This window comes from Carassius gibelio, chromosome A1, assembly GCF_023724105.1.
Source record: "Carassius gibelio isolate Cgi1373 ecotype wild population from Czech Republic chromosome A1, carGib1.2-hapl.c, whole genome shotgun sequence".
NCBI lineage: Eukaryota > Metazoa > Chordata > Actinopteri > Cypriniformes > Cyprinidae > Carassius > Carassius gibelio.
In genome coordinates, this window is record NC_068371.1 from 16926837 (window position 1) to 16948631 (window position 21795).

Below are 21795 nucleotides of genomic sequence, written 5' to 3' on the forward strand. Positions count from 1 at the left end.
ATGATAGTGAAGGGTGACGTGTGCCCTAAAGGACAGTGTCCATGGCAGTTGAGGGTTCATGAGGAAATCAGATTAACAGTATGTTGATTCCATGATCAGAATCATTTTTTTTTGTTTGTTTTTTTGCAGTTATGTCACAGGAGAACAATATTGTTTCTTCTCCCAAAGAAACTTTCAGAGATCTCTGTTTGGTGGTTTCTCAGACATCTCTGTGTGAATCCTCCACAGGCTTTACAATAACTTTATGAATAATATAAATGCAGTGGTGTTATTCTAGATTCCCAATGGATTCTCACTGAAGCTGGTCGCTGAGGAAATACTTCACATTGTGGATCGCCGGATCGGCTTTCACCATGGAAGAGCCCGGTGGAGTACAGCCCAGTGTCGTCACATGTGGTTGCCGCAAGCCCACCAGCCACTCCTTCTGTTCTTCAAATCTGCTGGCCATTCCTTGCTCAACCCGCACTGTGTGACACATTTTATGAAGGACAGTTTCCTGACCCTGCAGAGTAGCCTACAATGGGTAGGGGGTGGAGAATATTTAGACATTAGACCTTTGAACCTGCAGCAGAAGACATGGTCAGATAAACAAAACTGCTGGTCAACATGCATCTCCTTTCAGTATTTTTTATCTCCTTGGGTCATTACTGCTGTCATTCAGCTGTAGGTACTCTAACTAAACCAACTACTAATCCTCATTATACAACCAAATCCAGTAATATGTATAATGGTGTTGTGGGTTATAATGCAGTCTAATGTGTGTGTCTGTGTTGTAGTAGTGTGTGATATGACGATTTTTTATCGTGGACGATAATTTTATCTCCACGATCTGCTTTGAAGAAATATCGTAGTATCGTGCTACAGCGCATCTATCAGCTACAGTTCTGGCACCTCTGTCGTATACTTTACAACGTCACATGCATTCACAGCAGAGTTAACTCAGCGGTAGAGATACTCTCTCATTATTTGGATATGTTTTGAAATGTTTCATTCGCGTGCTGGTCTGACCTGTGCTTTTTCTGAGTGCCGCATACAGCCGAAGCATGCGCTAAAGCCTGTCAAACAGTTCCTGATTACTGAACTAAGTAATCTTTTTCACTAATACTGTCAAAACACACATGGTTTACATGTAGACTCAGTTGGTTATGTCTAAAATGAAAGTAAACAGTTTAGAAAAAAACGTATTTGCGCCTGTATATTAGATGCGTGTAGGTCTTAAAGTGACAGTAGGCCTATTAAACATGCAGCATACTGTCATTACTGTCAAGGGATCACCCTAAACTTTAATTTCTGTCATTATTTACTCACTGTCACATTGTCCCAACCCTGTATTTCTTTCTTGTGCTAAACACAAAAGAAGATATTTTGAAGAATGTGGGTAACGAAACAGTTGCTGGTCCACATTGAATTTGATAGTAGCAAAAAATACTGTGGAACCACTGTGGACTGTTGGTTTTCCACATTCCTCAAAATAGCATTTTTGAAGAAAGAATAAGAAAGAAACTCATTCAAGTTTAAAACCACTTTTGAGTGAGTAGATGGTGGTATAAAAATAAAACACAACATAATTTTTTACTTTTGAGTGAACTATTCCTTTAACTTTAATAAAACAAAAGAGACAAACCGAGAAAAATCACTCACTGCTCTTGACTGAAGAAATTTAACACAGTTGCTTTAGGAATCAGTTTATTTAGTGTTTTATTTTTATATTTGTTCATTCAATTTCTTGAATGCTCCTGTTAAATTTGACTATTTGTCAATCTTTTATCTTTGTTATTAAATGATTTTTATCATCCTCCTTTTTGGCCTAAATATCTGCCATTCCTTTTTTTTTTTTTTTTTACATTGAAAGGCTTTGTCTTTATAATAGGGAAATAAGTTTGGCTGTAATGCCCCAAGTGTGTTGTTATCAGTATTCATGGGGAAGGACAAGGCTCATAGGGTTTTTGTTTCTGCACCAAACGGGCAAACTCTGGCTGGTTCGAAGAGCTGAAGATGGGTAATCTGGAAAGGGAGTGTCTTGAGGAGGAATGTTCATATGAGGAGGTGCGGAAGGTGTTTGAACACACAGAAGCTACAGTGCAGTCAGTATTACATGTGAAAAACACACATTCAGTGACTGACAGTATTGTACTAGGTCTGATATATAGTAAATGATGTCTAGAAAACATCATTCTCTGTTTGAATGCAGTGGTAAACTTGACCTTAAACTGCACAAGTCTTTGTATTTTATTGTGCTGTCAAACCGATTAATCACAATTAATCACATCCAAGATAAAAGTTTGTGTTTACAGTGTATATATATATATATATATATATATATATATATATATATATATATATATATATATATATATATATATATATTCATGAATGTGTGTGTGTGTATTTATTTATAAATATGCATAACACACACACATTATGTAAACAAACCTTTATTTTGGATGCAATTAATGGTGATCGATTTGACAGCACAAATATTTTATTAAGGTAATACAAGCAACTAGTTATGTCAGACGTCTAACTAATGTCTCCATACAGAATGAGTTCTGGAAGAGACTACGATGGTGAGATTTTGAAATTGTTTTTGAAAAAGCAACATCTTCATGACGTTGTCCTTCATTCTGCATTAAGATGAATCTTTGTGTTTGTATGCAGTTAAAGATCACTGCGAATCAAATTCATGTGAGAATAACGGGCTCTGCAGAACCTAGAACGCAGAATCCTACGTGTCTGTGTTGTGCCCGGCTTCAGCAGACGCAACTGTGAGCAGGGTAAGAGCATCAGTGCAAATGCAGCATTTCTGGAGCTTTACACAAAATAGTACTGCAATTTAGTAAATTCAGCTATATTTATTTTTTTATTAATTAAATTTTTCAAAGTAGTGCCTACCATGAACAAAGTTTAACATTCAGAAAGAGTATCATGATAACCAGGTCATTTAATTAAAGAACAAAGGATCAAGAACATTCTTGGCTTTTACTCCTCAACGATTAAAGACATTCCTGACTCCTGCTTGGATGATAACGGTCAGTGTAAGCACTTCTGCATGGAGGAGGATGGTCAGCATAACCTTTCCTGTGTTGATGGCTATTTCTTAGAGTCAAATGGTCAGAGCTGCCTGACAATTGGTGAAAGCTAGCTAGTCACAGTAATTCAACATTAATATAGGCAAAATTTCTGTTTACCATTGGTAATGTATTCAGATAATGTCTTCGGCTTTTATTCTGTATGCTAAGTGATTCCAGCTCTCTGTTATAGAGGCTTTTCCATGTGGGAAGGTTCCTCTTCTTCAGGGTGGAGGTGCTGCTACGAACCCTCAGGTTGATGTTAGATCTTATATCGTTGGTGGAGCCGAATGTCCTAAAGGACACTGTCCCTGGCAGGTATTAGCAGTCACCATCACAGAATCCATGTTCCCGGGTTATTCTGGACTTTACTGTCAATTATCTGTGTTTGTGTGGGTGTGTGTGTGTGTTGATGGACAGTTGTTGTTGAAGTATGGTCAGAAGGGTTTCTGTGGAGTTGTGATCTACAAACCCACCTGGTTTCTCACATATGCAAACAACATGAGATCACAACAACTGCAGCTTCAAGGTGTGCCAAATTTAATGTGAACAGAATTCATTGTAATACTTGTAATAATTTTGATAGTCTACTTTAGAAGTTCTACTAACTATATGTAACTATGCAAGTGCATCAGCTTATTCTACTAGCATTAACCATAACCTAATGGTCTAATACTCTGATGAGAGTTAGTTGACAGTTAGTTAATTGTAATAAGTAGCATGTCTAAATTGGACTATCAAAATGAATTGTAACCAAATTAGGGCTTCATGACATTGGGAAAAAAAACTCAGACATTGTGATTTTTTTTGTTGTTCTGCAATATATATTGCAGTATATTTAATATCTTCTGCAATATTAAAATGTAAAAAATAATAATAATGAAAATCACCAGATTACTTAAATAGCTCTATTTGAAAAATAACAAATGATAAGGGGGATTTTGTAGGTGACTAAATCAGCATAGAAAATAACAAACAAATTAAAATCATGGACAAATATAATAAAACAAAAATACAAATGATTAAACAGTGCTTTATATTTTCCAGGTAAGTCTAAGAGTATTCAATTCAGGTACAGTACTGTAACAATTCATTTAAAATAACTCTGCATATTCAAGTTTATTGGCATACTGTACCAGGTGAGGAAAACAAGTTTCCTTGAGCAATAAGATTCTTATTTTGCTGTCCACAATATATGCCAAGTGCAAAAACTATACACACACATACACAAACTATACACACACACACATACATACTTACATACAATGTAAGAAACATAATAATAAAACTATGCTGCAGTAGTGGGAATATAGACTTATGAAAATAGAAAATATAGACTATGTATATCTATATATGCGAGGATAGAATAGGAATATACAGTAAAATGTGAAAAATAGAAATATAGATTATGTACATGATATCTATATGTGCAAATGTACGGTATTAACTTATGTTCAACAAATAGTGCAATAACGTGCAAATTGAATGCAACTACATGATAACAATAGCAGCAAAAACAGTTACAGATGTGCAAATTGAGAACCGATTCTGCACTGTATAAATTAAATCTAATAAATCTTGCATTCTGACATAATTTTGTTCGTAAGTGTCATCTCAGGCACAAACAGACAGAGTAAAGAATTTGTTGTTCATGTGCATCTGCTTGGCTCTGAGTGTGAGCACAGAAAACAGCACATGTTCATAACTGAGCTCCATTTTGCACCTTTTCTTGCTCAAGTGGATTAATATCACTTAAATGTTTAAACCGACAGGACCTAAAACACATGCAAAAGATGAACCTTCATTGTATGATGGTTAAACTTTGCAATTAATCTGAGAATCACCTGCCTGTTACCTGGTCCATATGGATTAACGATATCGAGGTGCATGAAGGCACAGGTCATCCAGGTGGAACAGATACTCATGCATGCCGGCTACGTCTCTGAGACTTCAGACAATGACATTGCCCTACTGTATCTTCGCAAGCCCATCGTCATGTTTGTTTGCCACTGCGAGACATGGCTGAGCACGAGCTGCGGGCCGTTAACAAGCACACGGTGAGTGGTTGGAGCAAACACATCGATGACAGGCCTACATCACGCTTACTGCAACAATGCCCCCCACCCGCATACAGGAGTGCAACGTGACACTCACCAGCAACATGTTCTGTGCCGGTTACATCGAGGGTAAGCAGGACTCATTTAAAGGTGACAGCGGTGGGCCGGTGGTCACCCGTTACTGGGACATCACCTTCCTGCTATTGTGAACTGGGGGAAAGGCTGTGCCCGCCTGGGATCCTATGGCATCTACACACATGTCTCAAACTAACTGCAATCAATGGATCTATGAACTAACGGCCAATTCTACAGCTGCAACACAATGAAGTGTCAAAGCACATCAAATCCTCTATTTATGTCTGATATTTTTATCCATCATTTACTCATTAACAAATAAATAATTCCGTATTAATTGAAATATGCTTATTTGGTTTATATTCTTGTGTTTAATGGTGCAACTGTATACTCCTGCTCTACAAAATTGTTTAGCTGAAATTCAGATTCAAATAGGAATCTATGAAATAAGTTTTGCATTATGGCAGAAATGTTTCCCATGCATATTTCGCTCATGTTCATGTTGGTCATGCTAATCCCCCCCCCCCCCCACCCAATCATTATGCTTTACTGGAGAAATGTATTTAGTGCCGTACATGGTCCACACGCAAATAGTACGGTGTGGACTGGCATACACACAAACATTAAGACAGCCATTACAAAAGTGTTTCCTCATTCCCAGTGTCCCCACAGGATTTTGTGAGACTGGGATGGGTGTACATTGGTTCCTCTAGTCTAGGGGATTCTGTGGGTATAAGAACATTTTGTTCATTTTAAAATTAAATGCATAAATCTGTTGCATTATGAGAGCAGAATCAAGTGATTGATCAATGAAGAAATATGTACTCTTTCTTAATATTAGTAATTGTAATCTAGTATCTGGACATCCCTTTTCTGTCCAAGATACTAGAAAAGGTGGTATCCTCACAATTATATTCCTTCTTAGAGAAAAATGGTATATGTGAGGATTTCCAGTCAGGATTTAGACCGTATCATAGTACTGAAACTGCTCTCCTTAGAGTTACAAATGATCTGCTCTTATCATCTGATCGTGGGTGTATCTCTCTATTAGTTTTATTGGATCTTAGTGCTGCGTTTGACACAATTGACCACAACATTCTTTTGCATAGACTTGAACACTTTGTTGGCATCAGTGGAAGTGCATTAGCATGGTTTAAATCGTACTTATATGACCGCCATCAGTTCGTAGCAGTGAATGAAGATGTATCATATCGATCACAAGTGCAGTATGGAGTACCTCAAGGCTCAGTACAAGGGCCGCTACTCTTCACGCTTTATATGTTACCCTTGGGAGATATCATCAGGAAACATGGTGTTAGCTTTCACTGTTATGCTGATGATACGCAGCTCTATATTTCCTCGCAGCCCGGTGAAACACACCAATTTGAAAAACTAATGGAATGCATAGTCGATATAAAAAATTGGATGACGAGTAATTTCTTACTGCTAAATTCAGAAAAAACATAGGTGTTAATCATAGGGCCTAAAAACTCTGCTTGTAATAACCTAGAACACTGTCTAAGACTTGATGGTTGCTCTGTCAATTCTTCGTCATCAGTTAGGAACCTAGGTGTGCTACTTGATCGCAATCTTTTCTCAGAAAGCCACGTTTCTAGCATTTGTAAAACTGCATTTTTCCATCTCAAAAATATATCTAAATTACGGCCTATGCTCTCAATGTCAAATGCAGAAATGTTAATCCATGCATTTATGACTTCAAGGTTAGACTGTTGTAATGCTTTATTGGGTGGTTGTTCTGCACGTTTGGTAAACAAACTACAGCTAGTCCAAAATGCAGCAGCAAGAGTTCTTACTAGAACCAGGAAGTATGACCATATTAGCCCGGTCCTGTCCACACTGCACTGGCTCCCTATCAAACATCGTATAGATTTTAAAATATTGCTTATTACTTATAAAGACCTGAATGTTTTAGCACCTCAGTATTTGAATGAGCTCCTTTTACATTATACTCCTCTACGTCCGCTACGTTCTCAAAACTCAGGCAATTTGATAATACCTAGAATATCAAAATCAACTGCGGGCGGCAGATCCTTTTCCTATTTGGCGCCTAAACTCTGGAATAACCTACCTAACATTGTTCGGGAGGCAGACACACTCTTGCAGTTTAAATCTAGATTAAAGACCCATCTCTTTAACCTGGCATACACATAACATACTAATATACTTTTAATATCCAAATCCGTTAAAGGATTTTTAGGCTGCATTAATTAGGTAAACCGGAACCGGAAACACTTCACATAAGACCGTACTTTCTACATCATTAAAAGAATGGCATCTACGCTAATTTTTGTCTGTTTCTCTCTTGTTCCGAGGTCACCGTGGCCACCAGATCCAGTCTGTGTCCAGATCAGAGGGTCACTGCAGTCACCCGGATCCAGTACATATCCAGACCAGATGGTGGATCAGCACCTAGAAAGGACCTCTACTGCCCTGAAAGACAGCGGAGACCAGGACAACTAGAGCCCCAGATACAGATCCCCTGTAAAGACCTTGTCTCAGAGGAGCACCAGGACAAGACCACAGGAAACAGATGATTCTTATGCACAATCTGACTTTGCTGCAGCCTGGAATTGAACTACTGGTTTCGTCTGGTCAGAGGAGAACTGGCCCCCCAACTGAGCCTGGTTTCTCCCAAGGTTTTTTTCTCCATTCTGTCACCGATGGAGTTTCGGTTCCTTGCCGCTGTTGCCTCTGGCTTGCTTAGTTGGGGTCACTTCATCTACAGCGATATCATTGACTTGATTGCAAATAAAAACAGACACTATTTAAACTGAACAGAGATGACATAACTGAATTCAATGATGAACTGCCTTTAACTATCATTTTGCATTATTGAGACACTGTTTTCCAAATGAATGTTGTTCAGTGCTTTGACCCAATGTATTTTGTTTAAAGCACTATATAAATAAAGGTGATTGATTGGTTGATTGAATTTATTTATTATTTGCATAGATGTGAATGTGCACTGAAAAAAGTGTTTCATTCATCCAATAAAAAAAAAATTAGGGTAATGATTCTCTTTAACTTGAGCCAATGAAAAATAAATAACTTGCCCTAAGTGCAAGTTATTTATTTTCAATAGTTAAAAAATATATATGTGAATCGTTACCATTTAAAAAATTCAACAACAATTTGGAACAATTTACACTATAGGAATTCTAATAAAAATCTACAAATGCCGTTCTGTCAAGAGGGAGTGATTTTTCTCCTCATCTTTTGTTGTTTAATTATCATTATTGCTGACACTTAAAGGGATAGTTCACCCAAAAATGAAAATTATGTCATTTATGACTCCCCCTCTTGTCGTTCCAAACTCGTAAGACCTCCGTTCATCTTCAGAACACAGTTTAAGATATTTTAGATTTAGTCCAAGAGCTTTCTGTCCCTCCATTGAAAATGTATGTACGGTATACTGTCCATGGTTAGAAAGGTAATAAAAACATCCTCAAAATAGTCCTTGTGACATCAGAGGGTCAGTTCGAATTTTTTGAAGCATTGAAAATACATTTTGGTCCAAAAATAGCAAAAGTTATGACTCAGCATTGTCTTCTCTTCCAAACCAAATGTCTTCGGTTACATCGAATGATTCGTTCGCGAACCGGATATCACAAAACTGCAGTGAACTCCCTCACAACAGACCCGGAAGAGAAGACAATGCTGAATAAAGTCGTTTTTGTTATTTTTGGACCAAAATGTATTTTCAATGCTTCAACAAATTCTAACTGACCCTCTAATGTCACATGCAAGATGCAGAGCTATAGACAGCTACAAAACCAATAACATCCTCTATATGTTAATTTGTGCGCCACGCATCAGGGAGTTGCTCTCAAAGCGTGGGATATTAAAATCGCGTTTGAATGCGCGTTTTACTATAGACTAGGTGCCAAGTGTGCATTATACAATACAAAACGTTAATTTTGTCATGCCTGGCAATAATAACGTTCATTAACGGCACAGGGGTGTGAATAACGTGATATCTAACGTTACCTTTGATCTCGTAGGGGTCTGTTCTACTTTGAGAGGTCAGGACCCGTCTTGACTGCGCTTATTTCACTCCTCCCCTCACTGCAAACGCCTATCATTCTCTTAAATGTTTGAGAAAACTTTTTAACACTCGCGCGTCCACGGGTGAACATGAAGACTCGTGCTGTTGTGCTGGTGGTGTGTGTCCTGATATTTCACGGATCAAGCGGCGGTAAGAAGACAAAACAATATAAGAACTTAGAGCTACGCGACACAAACTAAAATGCTCCTGTTATAACCAACTCGCTTGAGAGCACTGCTGACAGCCTGCTAAATAATGTGCGTGTCAAACTATCTTTGGCTCTGGTTGTTTTCAGTGTTTCTTGATAAAGATGACGCCAGCTCTGTGCTGCAGCGCGCCAAGCGCGCAAACTCCGGCTTCTTTGAGGAGTTGAAGAGCGGGAATCTCGAGCGCGAGTGCCTCGAAGAAATCTGCGACTATGAGGAAGCGCGTGAGGTGTTCGAGGATGACACGAAGGCGGTACGACATTCTCAATCTTATTATTCATTTGATATTTTATTTTTAAACGTTGAATATGTTCCATTTCTCTTTTGCAGAAACAGTTTTGGCTGAGTTACTCCGGTGAGTTTATGTGTCAAATTAAATGTTACCCCAATAGTCATATGTATTTCTGACATTGTATTTTTCTTATTACTGTTTTCATGACAGTGGCGACGATATTAAATTAATATAGTATTAAAACCCTTTCACACTTAGAACAATATGTAATCAGTGCTGTGCTTGGATGCACATTCCAAGGGCAGGCGGGTCCCCCTCTGTAGAACGTGGAGCCACTGACTGTAGGCTAATGACACCAACACATATATATTGTGTTGGTTATATTCTGTTTAATAAAAGTGCTCTCGTCTGTCGACATGCTAAAGCTCAGATTCTGATGTCAGTTTTTTTTTACTTGCTTTTATTGTAACAGTGACTATGGCAAATATGGTCCTGTAACAGTGACACTCTTATATAAGAGTGTTTTGATTTCATTGCAGGTACAGGTACTACCTAACCAGTGATGGGAATAACGGCGTTATAAATAACGGCGTTACTAACGGCATTACTTTTTCCAGTAACGAGTAATCTAATTGATTACTCTTCTCATCTTAATAACGCCGTTACCGTTACTGCCAAAAAATGCGGCGCGTTACTATAACTGATGATGAAGCTGTTTTTTTTTTTTTTCATCAGACCAACTAGATCTCTGAGCGAGAGGCAAATACTCTTTTTTACTGTTCTTCCTTGGTTAGTGGGCAGAGCACGAGACAAGCGCATAAATGCTGACGATTGGCTGAGGTAGAGTAAAATTTCATTGTAAGCCAATCAGAGTTAGAGTTGGGCGGGTTTTCGAAAGCACGCATAGTAGTGTTGGGAATTCGGCTCTTTTGACTCAGCTCACTGAAAAGAGCCGGCTCTTTGGCTCACAAACGGCTCTTTAAATGACTTTGACTATAATATTTCAATTTTTATTACATAATTATTTAATTTCTATAGGCTAAATTTGAAAAAATAGAGTTGGCTCTTCAGATATGCAAGCCAGCTCCCGAAGTTCAACTAAAAAAGCCGGCTCTTAGAGTCGGCTCATTCGCGAATCGCGAACGACTCATCAAAAGCTCATTCGCGAACGAGTCGATCCATCATCACTAACGCTCATTCGCGAACGACCCATCATCGGACAGGACAGGACACACAACGAACAACACAAGCCAGTCAGTCAACGAGAGACAGGTATGGCGACGAGCCCAAATAATCCAAAAGTAGCCTTCTCTAAATAGAAGTATATACATTACTTTTTCCTTCAAGAAATTAAAGAAACAATAAAAGGAAATATCAAAAGTTCCCAAAAATCTATCGTGTTATTTGCATTGATCCACTATATAAACATAATATCTACATACATGCCATTTGATTGGAGGCTAGTCTCACTTTGTCCCACAGCAACTTTTTTTTTTAGATGTGTGTACAATGTTTCATGTTTCTGTTAATAATGTATTGTATTAAGTGTCCATTTCATTATAATATTCAGATTTATCATAAATAATTGAACATGCACATGTATTTTAAGTTCCTTTAAAGAGGGGTAGAGGTGGGGTCACGTTTGAGCATTTAAAATTTAATTTTACTTGAAAGTAACGCAATAGTTACTTTCTTAAGTAACTAGTTACTTTAAAAATTTGTAACTGAGTTACTAATTTAGTTACTTTTTGGAAGAAGTAACTAGTAACTGTAACTAATTACTTTTTAAAAGTAACTTGCCCAACACTGTACCTAACATGTATTGACATGAAAACATTTATTGACCTGGAGTCAAAGTTTCTGTATCTTCAAAACATTTTCAAAATGTAGTTGTTTCCATGTCAAAAGTGTTTGCTTGATTTTATGCTTGTCATTATGTTTAAATAAGCTAAGGAGCCCTGCTTGACCAATCCATGCAAGAACAATGGCACATGCATCTATCTAGCCAACACCTACTACTGCCTGTGTCTGGAGAGCTTTGAGGGCAAATACTGTGAAAAGGGTAAGTGAACATGAAACGTGTGAAATAAGCAGCAGTTCATACAACGTTGCTGTTTTGAATAGGATTTGAGGAGACGCTTAAGTGTCAGTATGTGAATGGAGGCTGTGAGCAGTTCTGTGATGCTTCCGGACCCAGACGTGCATGCAGATGCACCGCAGGATATGCTCTGGGAACTGATGAGATGTCTTGTGTTGCCGAAGGTGGGAAAAGTCCTGTGTTTATGAGGTGAAGAATAAAAATGACAAAAACTTTACAGACTTTCAGATCTCTCCAAACTTTCAAAGTATTCAAATTGGCGTATAGAAATGTCAGCAGGCACTCCAACAGTCAATCATTTGTCCTGGGAACATTCAACGTTTCTCTTGCCAAACATTCTATTTCTATTTGAAATATGTTGTGTTATCATCTGCAGTTGAATATCCATGTGGAAAGGTTCCACTTCAGAACAACAACAGTTATTCCCAAAAACAGTTTGTGGGTGGAATTCAGTGTCCCAGAGGTCATTGTCCTTGGCAGGTAAATGTTAACGTGCACAGCACATCACTGTGTCATGACAATGAATTACTGAATGATTGATGAGTGTATTATTTGTCTCAGGTGTTGATAGATTATAATGGTGAGAGTCTGTGTGGAGCGGCTCTTCTGGATGATAACTGGGTCATAACTGCTGCTCACTGTGTTCATCAGAAAGACACGGATCGTTTGAAGGTTATTACAGGTATATAAAGTGTTTCTGTCATTGTGGGTTGTAAAGTCAAGGCACATTTATTTTTGTTGTGTTTTATACCAGTGGTTCTCAATTCCGGTCCTGTGGACCTACTGCTCTACACATTTTTTATTTCTCTTATCTGATACACTAAGTTCAGTTCATGGATCTCTTTTCTAATTAGCTGATGTTCTTAATCAGATGTGTTTAACAAGGGAGACATGCAAAATGTGCATAGAAGGGGGTCCAGAGGATTGGAATTCAGAACCAGTGCTTAATACAATACCATTGTTTCAAAGCACTTTACAGAAATAAACAGGAAAATAACAGTGAAACAAATACATTTTCAGTTGTAAAAATGTAAAGCTGGTTTGTCCTCAGGTGATCATGACCTGGATGTTATGGATGGCTCGGAAGAGGTGTATAATGTCACTCGTGTGGTTGTCCATGAGAACTATGACCCTGTGTCAATGGATAGCGACTTGGCCCTTCTACAGCTCCATGAACAGCCCAAGCGTTCAGTGTACACCGTGCCTGTTTGCCTGCCCACACCACATCTGGCAGAGAGCGAGCTTGCAGCCATCCGCTTCCACATGCTTAGCGGATGGGGCAAGCGAACTCCAGGGGACAACATCTATCCAACCAAAGGCCTAAAAACCCCATCATCTGCCACACTACAGCGGCTGGCTGTACCTCTGTTTCCCACAGCACAGTGTGAAGTGAAGAGTGGTGTTAACATCACTGCAAACATGTTCTGTGCGGGTTACACTGAGGGCAGCCAAGAGTCTTGTAGAGGACATGATGGCAGTCCGCTCGTCACACGCTACGAGGGAACGTACTTCCTGACGGGCATCATGTCATGGGGTAAAGGCTGCAGTCAGCCTGGGAACTATGGGATTTACACCAAAGTGGCCAACTTTTTGAAATGGCTTGAGATGGTTAAGAAAACAAACACTGAGCCACTGAATATCAGTGGATTTCCATCCACTCACAAATAATGTCTCTACCAGAGGTTAATGTGATGAGCTTTGAAATAAAATCATCACTCTGAGTTTGTTTATGTGTGGTTTTGTCATACATGCATCTGATCTTCATGTGTTTAGGTTTTAGGGATCATTCAGGCATGTTTGAAGGAAAGTTAGGCAGTCATTAACTAAAACCTTATTGATTTTCTTGTGCAGACGTTGCTCTGGTCTAATCATACATCAGACGTGACCCTGTGTAGGGTCAGATGTGAGATGTTCTGCACATTTTGTGTATTTTATATTAGTCTATATCCAACTTATTTTACCTGTAAGATTGCACACAGCCATTTGTAAATTAAATGTGTCTGCCTACCAGTGTAATCTGCTTCCAGCTATTTTAAGCATTACAAAACATCCCATTTTGGTGCTTAATATTACAAACTGGTGTGTCTTACCATATCATTTTAATGTGTTGTCTTAATTATAAACACACTTTATTCTAGCACAAACAGGTAGACCATTTATTGCACTTTTTTATTTGTCTCGTTATTTCCCATGGCTAATGAAGCGGAAGTCTGACAGAAAACAGCTTACTTCTGCACTGACAAATAAGTTCAGATATTACAATAAAAGAAAATTAACAACTCATTTTAAAGAGGAAAGAAAATCTTTAGATGATTAAACTGCCGACAAAGAGGCAGTTGTATTCTTAATTTGTAAGTTAGTTATTTTGCATAAAAGTATCTAGTGAATAAATAAATGTAAACCCATTACCATTAGACACTTTATGAATCACTGACATTACTGAAACGTTTTCATGAGGACTGCACTCACATCTTCTGTCTTCTGTACTGTAATAATATCTTCTGACGTCAAATGTTTTGTGTAAGAAAACTGAGTCAAATTTATTCCCTGATAAGCTTCTGCTTGGCTGTGCTTCTCAAATCTCTGTGTTTGTGTAGAGAACCTTCTTGATTTCATCAAAGAGGTTTCATGCAGTTTAATGAGCTCTAAACTGTAATATCACATGTGTCATGAGTGTAAACATTGTCACATATGCCTCTTTATTTGAGTAAATGTTGGTGCTTTTTACTTTGTCCTCTTGTCAGTTTCTCCTCCCCCTGTTCCTGTTTCTCTCTTTCCCAGCATTCAGTTCATTGACCTTCTGTTTGTTTTCTGAACGATTTTCTAATGTGAAAGAGCTGAACGCTGACAAACGACAATGTCTTGGGTCTTCTGGAATATTCTTTTCTTGTTTGTAATACAATGTGTGAACTCAGAAGGTGAGTGTTGTCTTAAATGTACAGACTGCAGATTCAGAATGACTCAGAGTTCTTTGTTTCTGACCCAAAGGTTTGTTATTTATGGTTTAATCGATGTCAGACTGAGTTCAACTGTATTAATGGGTTTGGTTTATTTTTCAACACTCGGCTCTTCTGCTGCTATCAGTCTCTGGTAGAGGAAGGCTTTGATGATAATGATGATGTCGTTTTTCTCTAGTCTTCCTCCACACTCGAGATGCCAGTCAGGTCCTGAGCCGGCGCAGGCGTGCCAACACCATGTTCGAGGAGTTGAAAAAGGGAAACATGGAGCGTGAGTGTGTCGAGGAGCGCTGCAGTTATGAGGAAGCCAGAGAAATCTTTGAGGATGTTAAAAAGACGGTCAGTGGTTTGCTTATTCAGTATTATATTTTATAGAAAAAAATAAGTGGTATATAAATTATATATATACCACTTTAGGACCCAAATACCAGTCAAAATGTTCACAGACATTAGCTGTTGCCATCCACCTATTTTAATGCAAATTTTGAGATATATATAAAGTGGATTGAAATGCCGAAAAAAAAAAGTTATAGTAAAATAGTAATTAGTTTAAAAAAATGTATCCAGTAAGAAGTTGTGCATAAACTGATGGAAACAGATTTATCTAATAAATTCCTTGATGTGCATCAAAGAACTCATGTGACTTTGATGAAACAGATCATGTGATTGGATAATTGGACTAAGCAGAGCAAAGGTTGAGAGAGAGTTGGTCATCAAAATGATTTGGTATAATCAGCTCAAGAACTGTATCGCATGATCTAAATGCAAGATAACACTCTAGCCCACCAGAATGGGCAGAACAGACCCCTTTATAAGTCGTCTCGGAGCGACATATCAATAGAATCGCTCAACTGAAGCGACAGTCATCGTTTCTCATGCAGCATGACAAGTTATGCAATGATCATTCCCTTATCTCAAGGAACTGAACTTAGTAGATGAAGCATTCCCTTTTGAATGTTCACATCATGTTGCGATGCCTTCGTGCTGAACACCAGTCATAGACTGACCATCAGAGGGCGTATGGACATCTTGTAGATGGAGCCCGAGCCTCTAAAACGGTATTGGTAACTCTCGCAGGGAGCTGTCTAGACTTGGAAGCTCCACAGTCCTCCCTGGGGATGCTAAATTTTGCCCTGCGCTTGCGAGAGAAGGTATCTTCTTGGCTTGGTTCCTCTTTAGTGAGAGGAGTTTGCTATGTGCCCAAAAGTCATCCTGTAAAGGGGAAGTGACCTGAGGGTGCCTTGGCAATTGATATAGGCTACCACTTTCGTGTTGTCCGAACAACCAGGATGTGGTGCCCCTTTAAGGCTGGCCGGAAGGTGTTTAGGGCCAGACAAACAACCATCATTTTGAGGCAGCTGATGCGTAGGCATTGCTTGTGGATCGACCAGGAGCCAAAACCAGATTGCCCTCATAAAACCCTTTCACACTGCCTTTCCAGCAAATACATGGGTAAAGTGTTCCGGCAATTGTTCCCTGGTCACTAGATTTTGCACTTTTTACACTGTCAGTGATTACCCTGGATATGTGCGTGCTTTCACACACAACCCGTAAAGGTCCCGCAACGACACATGACATCAGGGTGTGAGGTGTAATGTACGATTCAAAAACGTTAGGCACGTTATACTTTCACTGAAGCTGGTGAACGATCTCAGCGTCAGCGTGGAAAGTGAGGAACTAACTTATCTCTGCTTCATTACAGTTTGCACATATTTTTTCGTCGCGAACCTTGATCTTGCTTCAAAACAGCCGGTAAAAGAGTCGTGCGATAACGTGAGTCATCACTATGACAAGGCATTAGATCTGGCTTTGTTCACATAGTGCTCATTCTGGGACTGAACCCGGCAATGTTACTAGGTCTCTGACCCGGGTTCAATGCTGGAATCAATCCAAGGACGTGTTTGCTTTCGTCCCGCAACCCCGGCAATGTTCTGGTAATTTGCCGATTCTGATGTGCAGTGTGAAATGGGCAATACAAAACTCCCCATCCCCACACTAGAGACATCTGTCATGAATAGTTGTCTGGGAGTCAGAAAAACTTTGGTTAAATTGATTCTCAACCCAAGATGCTGCAGATGGTTGAGGAACAACAACCTGTAAGCAATAAGTTCCTGTTCTGACTGGCTAGTATTAACCAGTCGTTGAAGTAGTTCAAAATGCAGATTCCCATCTGTCTTATTGTGGAAAGAGCTGTTTCCACATACTTAGAAATATGGGACTATATATTGATAGGCCATTCCCTTGAATGCAAATTTCAAGAACAGTCTGTGACGGTAGGGGCTATCTAGACATGAAAGTCCTGTATATCAAATCCAGAGTCAGAAACCAGTCCTCCCATTTTATGGCGCCCTTGACAATCAATGTGTTTACTTCAGACTTTCGGATTAAGAACATTTGCTTCATTATCCAGTACCGAAGTTCCAACGATGCCTCTGAAGTGAGGTGGCCTGCCAGTGAACTGAAGTGAGTACCCTCATTCTACGACTTTTAGAATCCTACTTGACATTCGGGAATGGCTTTCTAAGCCATAAGCTGGGTGGCAGGCGGTTCTATTTTTACTACTGGCTGATTGCTCTGTGTGGACATGGAGATTTTTGCGAGAGGAGAAATGCTCTTTTAAGTATGTGGGTCTGTAATCACAGCGGTAGTTTTTTTGCGACACATACTGAGCATGCAAGGAGCATCCTGTATGAAGCACAACTGCGAGACGAGGTGTTTTAGGGAGAGCCAAGCACATGGGCACCGAGTTGATGTGAGTTCACTCGAGCCCAATGGATGAGATCTGCCGGGTTCTGTGGTTTCTTTCTCTTCAGGAAGATAGGAAATCGGAGAGCAGAGCGGGGAGGACCACCTTTGTCAAAGAAGGTGATCCATGAGCAAAGCCTGCAAGCACAGCCTCTACATGGGTGCTGCCCACGTGACTGGCGCAAGAGGTCCTTACAAAAACTGCACTCATGACATGACATTTGAATATACTCTTTTGGAAATTAGCTCTTGCTCCGGGGGTTGCCGGATGGCTGCAGGGGAAGATAGCAGGCCTCTTCAGGTGAGCGCTTTCCTTCTTCATTGGCATAACGTCAGTGAAGAGATGGTCTCATCGCTGAAGGAAAAGATTCTGATGAAATGACGCTCTGAGTAGACTTAAATAGAGGTCGACTCCCCCATTGGTTTTTGCAGCTACACAAACTTGAATAAATCAGGCTTCAGTACTAGGGTAAACAGGAGTTGCCCCCCATACACAACGTGAAGTGAACTTTCGAAAGGGAACATGACAGAGTTTATTAATGTGTTTTGTCTGGAGAACGTAATTTATATAGGAAATAAAAAACATGTGCTTCACCAGTTACAGCAACTTTAATTTTTGTTATTGATACTTTGTGCTAGTTTCCTAGGAAGTGACAATTTTGTTACCTTGAACACATGGGATGGAAACAGTGCTTTATTCGCAAATGTTTTATACAGTATTTTAATTTTGCACATATAAGTTAATTTGCAACTTTGGATGGAAACATAGCTAGTGATGTGGTTAATTTTCCGAAAAACACTCTTGAAAACAGTTTTGAAAGTCACATGATCTATGACCTTTATACAGCGTGTACCATTATAAGTACTGCAAATCTATCCCTAACAGCCTCATTTTCATCTGTAAAATTCAAAATGTTATCTAAGCTTACTAAGGTCTACTCCAATTTAAAAATTAATAAATAAATGCAATTCAAATAAATTAAAGTGCATAAGTATGTTTTAGTGTGCTTATTTTATCTGATGGATGTGTTCTTCCGTTTTATCACAGGATGAGTTCTGGCATGTGTATGTTGGTGAGTCTGTAACAAACCTTCGGTTCAGTTCTGTTTTAATGGTAAAGCCAGTCTTGATATGAGTGCTTGTGTGTTTTTTCAGATGGAGATGCGTGTTTGTCCCACCCATGTCACAATGGTGGCGAGTGTAAAGATACGATCGGGGGATACACTTGTTTCTGTCAACAAGGGTTTAAGGGCTACAATTGTGAAACTGGTAAAGACACTAATGTTGTTCAGTAATCACACAACAGACCATCAAACCATTAATGCTGTTGAGTTTATCTCCGGTGTTTCTTGTTGCAGCTATTCTTGCACTCTGTGAGAATAAAAATGGAGGCTGTGATCATTTCTGCAAGGTGAAGCAGAATAATGTCGCCTGTTCATGTGCTGAAGGCTACCAGTTGGACTCTAACGCGAAGTCTTGTCTTTCTAATGGTAAATGATGTTATGATGTAGGACAGATGTTTATCCACTAATTATCCTCAGTTCAAAAAAAAATTATGTTTTAGATCCTTTCAAATGTGGCACCGTCCATCTTCAGAAGACCAGAAGCATCTTATACAACGTACACATAAACAACACTGAGAATGAAAAGCAGATGCATATAGAGACCACCGTTGAGCCTGTCGTAGATTTCACAAACCCTCCCAGCAACGAGACAAACAGCATGTTCGGCCTCTTTGACCAGGAGATTGTGAATCAAGTAGAGGAGGAACCAATTCTACCTGTATCATCTGGGGGGGACACGCGAATCGTGAATGGTGTGGACTGTCTTCCTGGAGAATGTCCATGGCAGGTAGATACTTATAATTGGGTTCGTCTTGGGTTTATTCTTCTTTTGCTTGAAAGTTTACTTGATTTTTCAGAAATATGAAATATGCCAGTTCGTGTATGTTATCCTTGACATCTAACTTTCTCTTAGGCACTTCTTATTAATGAAGACAACATTGGCTTCTGTGGTGGCACCATCTTAAATGAGTACTTTGTCTTGTCAGCCGCTCATTGCATGAATCAGTCACTCTCCACCCGCGTGGTTGTAGGTACGACTTTTATGAACATGTCCTTAAAACTTCAAAATTTTTGACAAATTCCAAAATGAATTGTTTTTCCATCTTGGTTTCGATAAAGCTGTGAAACTAACTAGAAAGTCTTGAGTTCTGAAACTTACAGGATGTTTTTATGGTATATTGACCTGTTATGTGTCAAAAGATCAAAGGAAATTTGATTTCTCAGTTCATGACTCCTTTAAATACTACTATTAGCATCTCAATGATATGAAATCAAAGTTGTTGTTTTTTATTTATCTATGTATAAAGAAAAAGAAAGAAAGAAAGAAAGAAAGAAAGAAAGACCCAAATGAGTCACAAAACATTATCCAGTAAAAGTGTAGAGCCATAAATTAATCTCTCCTCAAACTCTAGAGGTATTATTGATATTTCTGGGTTCTTTTTTTCTCAGGAGAAACATAATGCAGAATGCAGTGAAAGTCTACCCTTACATCTATCTAGGATAAACAAATGAGATATTCCTCTTTGTGTGTTTCCTATCAGGTGAGTTTGACACGCTGGTAAACGAGGGTCGAGAGGTCACACACGATGTAGACGAGATTCTGATTCACAAGAACTACATGGCTGACACCTACCACAATGACATCGCTCTCATCAAGCTCAGCAAGCCCATCAAATTCACCAAATTCATCATCCCTGCCTGCCTGCCAGAGCGCGAATTTGCTGAGCGCATACTGATGAATCAGGAGGATGGCATGGTGAGTGGTTTTGGTCGTGTGCGTGAGGGTGGCCTTCAGTCCACTGTGCTCCAGAAGTTAACGGTGCCATACGTCGACCGCAGCAAGTGTATAGAGTCCAGTAAATTTAAAATCTCCGTCCGCATGTTTTGTGCCGGATACGACCAAGAAGAGAAAGATGCATGTCAGGGTGATAGCGGTGGGCCGCATGTGACACGCTACCAAAACACATGGTTCGTCACAGGCGTGGTGAGCTGGGGTGAAGGATGTGCACGGAAGGGCAAGTATGGCGTCTACACGCAAGTCTCCAAGTACATCACATGGATCCATAACGCCATGTCCAAAGTGATGCCACAGATGGAAGCTTCTCTAAAACCCAAAGCAAAGCGAGAGCTGCTTCAGAAGACACCAATACGAAGAGTCTGAAGTAAAAATCAACACTGTTTACTATCCTAATTCATTTTGATTAATCAATGTCATTATTCTGTTTGTCTTAATCTTTTATATGCATGTATTGATGGTGCATTCAAGTCATGTTGAAGAGTTTGTATTTATCAGTTGATTGCACTCAAAAATTATAATTATGAGTGGAAAACTCAAAACTTTCTTTGATCTGAGTTGGGTCGTCAGTGAGAAAATTTGTAGGATGCATTGGATGCAGCATCTGTATTAATGGAAATTTTGTTAAAATTAATTAAATTTTATATATGTTTTCAATTAAACTAAGTTAAAATACCATTGTCTTGTAAAACGACAATAGAAAATATATTACTATTTTAATTTAAAGAGCCTTCATAAATCAGATAACAGCTTACAAAAGAAAAACATTCATAATGTTTTAGAAGCTAAACAAATATGAATTTTATATGATACATCACCATTTTTCTTTGACCAAAGTGAAATGAATGCAGCTGATGACATAATTACGACTTTCCAAATCATTTATACAAATTTTCCAGGACTTGAACGCACCATAACTCGAACACACTAAAATCCTCATTGATGAAGAAATGTTATCACCTGATGAGATTTCAGTTTTAATAAAGATGACACTTGATTTTATAAACTGTTTTTAGCCTATTGTATTTGTATCATATAAAGTCAAATGTACAAGACATAAGTGTCTATAAAACTCAGAAAAAGGCTAAAGCTTGTTCAGAAGAGTCTGACATCAGTGTAAACCAACACTATTTTATGTCGTAATTCTTGTTAATTATTCATCTTTCAAACTGCTTTATACACCAGTCTAACCAAACTTGTTTGTCAATGCTGTTTCATGAAGACTATAATACAATTTATATGTTTCACAGTTTTAAATAATACAACGCTTGCTTTGATAAGCTGTTTCTATCATATTCGTATCATATAAAGTAAAATGTGTTTCCTGATGAGAAATTGAGCTCAATAAGCTGACAGCTGTATGTGGTTTTCACAAACACGGATGGAGAGTTCAGAGGTCGTGTTGACATACCAGATACAAGAGTCCAGATAC

General features: G+C 38.8%; 3 protein-coding genes across 3 annotated transcripts; all 3 read left to right on the forward strand.

The window, feature by feature from the left end:
• Positions 1–8271, forward strand: f7 (coagulation factor VII). Its single transcript, XM_052603826.1, is given in 15 exon segments — positions 1–78; positions 278–467; positions 1914–1954; positions 1957–2079; positions 2542–2556; positions 2649–2736; positions 2739–2772; positions 2989–3131; positions 3262–3386; positions 3489–3597; positions 4116–4140; positions 4907–5061; positions 5064–5192; positions 5195–5326; positions 5329–8271. Coding segments are annotated over 15 exon segments (1455 nt in total). The 3' UTR covers positions 5397–8271.
• Positions 8272–9246: 975 nt separating this feature from the next.
• On the forward strand, positions 9247–13523 carry f7i (coagulation factor VIIi). Its single transcript, XM_052598779.1, has 8 exons — positions 9247–9416; positions 9562–9725; positions 9803–9827; positions 11653–11766; positions 11829–11966; positions 12179–12282; positions 12364–12484; positions 12854–13523. The coding sequence occupies exons 1-8, from the start codon at positions 9356–9358 to the stop codon at positions 13468–13470; spliced, it is 1344 nt and encodes a 447-aa protein (XP_052454739.1). The 5' UTR covers positions 9247–9355; the 3' UTR covers positions 13471–13523.
• A 1029-nt stretch (positions 13524–14552) lies between these two features.
• On the forward strand, positions 14553–21369 carry f10 (coagulation factor X). Its single transcript, XM_052598762.1, has 8 exons — positions 14553–14720; positions 14938–15098; positions 18553–18577; positions 18660–18773; positions 18863–18994; positions 19069–19355; positions 19482–19599; positions 20110–21369. Exons 1-8 carry the CDS (start codon positions 14660–14662, stop codon positions 20727–20729), a joined length of 1518 nt encoding a protein of 505 aa, XP_052454722.1. The 5' UTR covers positions 14553–14659; the 3' UTR covers positions 20730–21369.
• The last annotated feature ends 426 nt before the right edge of the window (positions 21370–21795 follow it).